Source organism: Limulus polyphemus, unplaced genomic scaffold (genome assembly GCF_000517525.1).
Source record: "Limulus polyphemus unplaced genomic scaffold, Limulus_polyphemus-2.1.2 Scaffold302, whole genome shotgun sequence".
NCBI classification, from domain to species: Eukaryota; Metazoa; Arthropoda; class Merostomata; order Xiphosura; family Limulidae; genus Limulus; species Limulus polyphemus.
Window position 1 is genome coordinate 321534 of NW_013665912.1, and position 2212 is coordinate 323745.

General features: G+C 32.2%; 1 protein-coding gene across 1 annotated transcript; it reads left to right on the top strand.

Moving 5' to 3' along the window:
- Positions 1 to 927: 927 nt before the first annotated feature.
- On the top strand, positions 928 to 1813 carry LOC106457194 (nucleoredoxin-like protein 2). The gene has a single exon (XM_013916587.2). It carries the CDS (start codon positions 1006 to 1008, stop codon positions 1435 to 1437), a length of 432 nt encoding a protein of 143 aa, XP_013772041.1. The 5' UTR covers positions 928 to 1005; the 3' UTR covers positions 1438 to 1813.
- Positions 1814 to 2212: the final 399 nt, after the last annotated feature.

Genomic DNA, 2212 nt, shown 5'->3' on the forward strand with positions numbered 1-2212 from the left:
TGTTTTTGTTGATAGATAATTTTGTATTTAAAAGTACATTGTTTTCCTGTACTATTCCGGACCAATTTATCCATCGCTTAATAATCCTACACCTGAGTTTTGCAGGAAATTATGACTTTCTTGCCGAATATCACAGACCTAACAAAGTCATTGAAAGAAGAATATAAAGTAAAAGAAACAGAGAAATATCTTATTAATTTGTCTTTGCGATTCGCCAAAGAGCCATTCTATGCTTCATCTTTTATTATTCATATTTATGAAATGCTGAACCAAAATTGTATATTGGGTTCTGCTAAATGCTTTGGTGGTTTTATTACTTACGAGCATTATCAGTAGGTCCAGTATTTTTCATATAAATAATAGTTAAATTAATACCTTTAGACCTCGTTATTTATTTATTTACTGATTTAAAAAAGTATCATTGTAATGTTCTATTATATTTATTTTTCAAATGTCAATATACAATCCTTCAACATTTTCACGCAATTTTGTACACATTCTTAAAATATTAGTGTTAAGTAACTATTAAATGACTCTTAAAACATTGCAAGTACTTCTTTGTAAAACTAGAATATCATAAAACCTTTAGCTAGAAATATAGACTACAAAAATACGGGTTCATTCTGTAGATTACGTAATAATTCTTTAAGACTGATTCGAGATTATTATACAGCGTTTCTACTTCATTAAATATATATATATTTAAAGAAAAATATTTTTTTAAATTATTACAATTATCTATTAGACTTCCAGAGGGTTAAGTTAGTACTTCCTAAAGCTATGTAACGTTCTAACGGTTTATAATCAATAAAACCAACATGTTCGAGTTTACCATGGTAACCAATTGCTGTTTTGCACACTCCACTTGCCAAACACTGTAGGTGTACCATTCTAAATTTTTTGTGAAGTTGGTAGTGGATGGATGACATAGTAATCCATTAATCATCAAATTTTACAATACCAAGCATCAAAGAAGTTTGTATAGAGTTATACCAGCCGCTATACATGGAGCATATCAAAGGACTAAGATTGGTCAGAAGAGATAAAAGTGAAATCGAGGCCGAAGATTTCTTACGAGAAAAAGAAATTATAGGCTTTTTCTTTGGAAACAGGTTGTGTCCTTGGTGTTTAGGATTTACGTCGTATCTTGATGATATCTACGTGAAGCTACAGAAGCAGGGAGCATCTTTTGAAGTTATTCTCGTATCTAGTGACGATAGAGAGGAAGGAATGTTCGGTTATATGGATCAAATGGAGATCGAGTGGCCAGCGGTCCCATTCGGCTCAGACGTCCGGCAGAAATTGGCAAAATTGTATGATGTAAAGTCTACACCAGCCTTAATCATTGTGAAGAATGATGGGACAGTGATAACCACAGAAGGCGTGGATGAAGTGGAGGAAAAAGAAGCCGAAGTTTTTAAAGAATGGTCTCGATGACTGTAATATAAGTATAATTCACTCTCATTTGATTTTGCGAGTAAAGAGCATGTATAATTTTGCTTCTACAGCCAAGAAAACAATTTATTGTGACAGAAAATTATTGGATATTATGGTTTACTTGAATTATTGTAAATTGGAAGTGATATAGATTTAACTTCGACGTTTCTTTTATGTGTTTGTAATGATATTTATATGCAGTATATAAAGCTTCAAGCTGCTATTTTTGTATGGAACTATGATGACCACTTCCGTCTGTTCATTACACATATTTTTCATATTCTCAGTTGTGTTATTTTAAAAAACGTTTTAGGCAATATGGTGACATGTTGGATGATTTTCTCTGACCTTTTCTTGCCTCTGTATAGTTGTGGAAAGGACGTTTTTGGACCCTGTGCTGATGAACAAAACTCGAAACGTCGCCTCCAAAACATATATAGAAGGCTAGAGAAGTCTATAGGAAACAATTCAACATTTTAGATATTTAAGTAAATTAGTAATTGAAATGTAGTGTGTACAAGTTTTTAGCATATTTTCCTCTGAAAATTTAAAGGTCAATATTTTATCCATTCTAATTTACACTGAACACTCAGCTATATAAGCTCAAGATGATAAACACCTTTGTCTGAGGTTCTACGTGACCTCATGTGTATAGACGTAAATCGCATAGGCCCAGGTCCATATTTCAAGGTCAACCTGAGTCTAACATATTCATTGATAATGTAAGTTAACATGCATACTTACACGTTATAAACGGTAACACATTATAAACTGT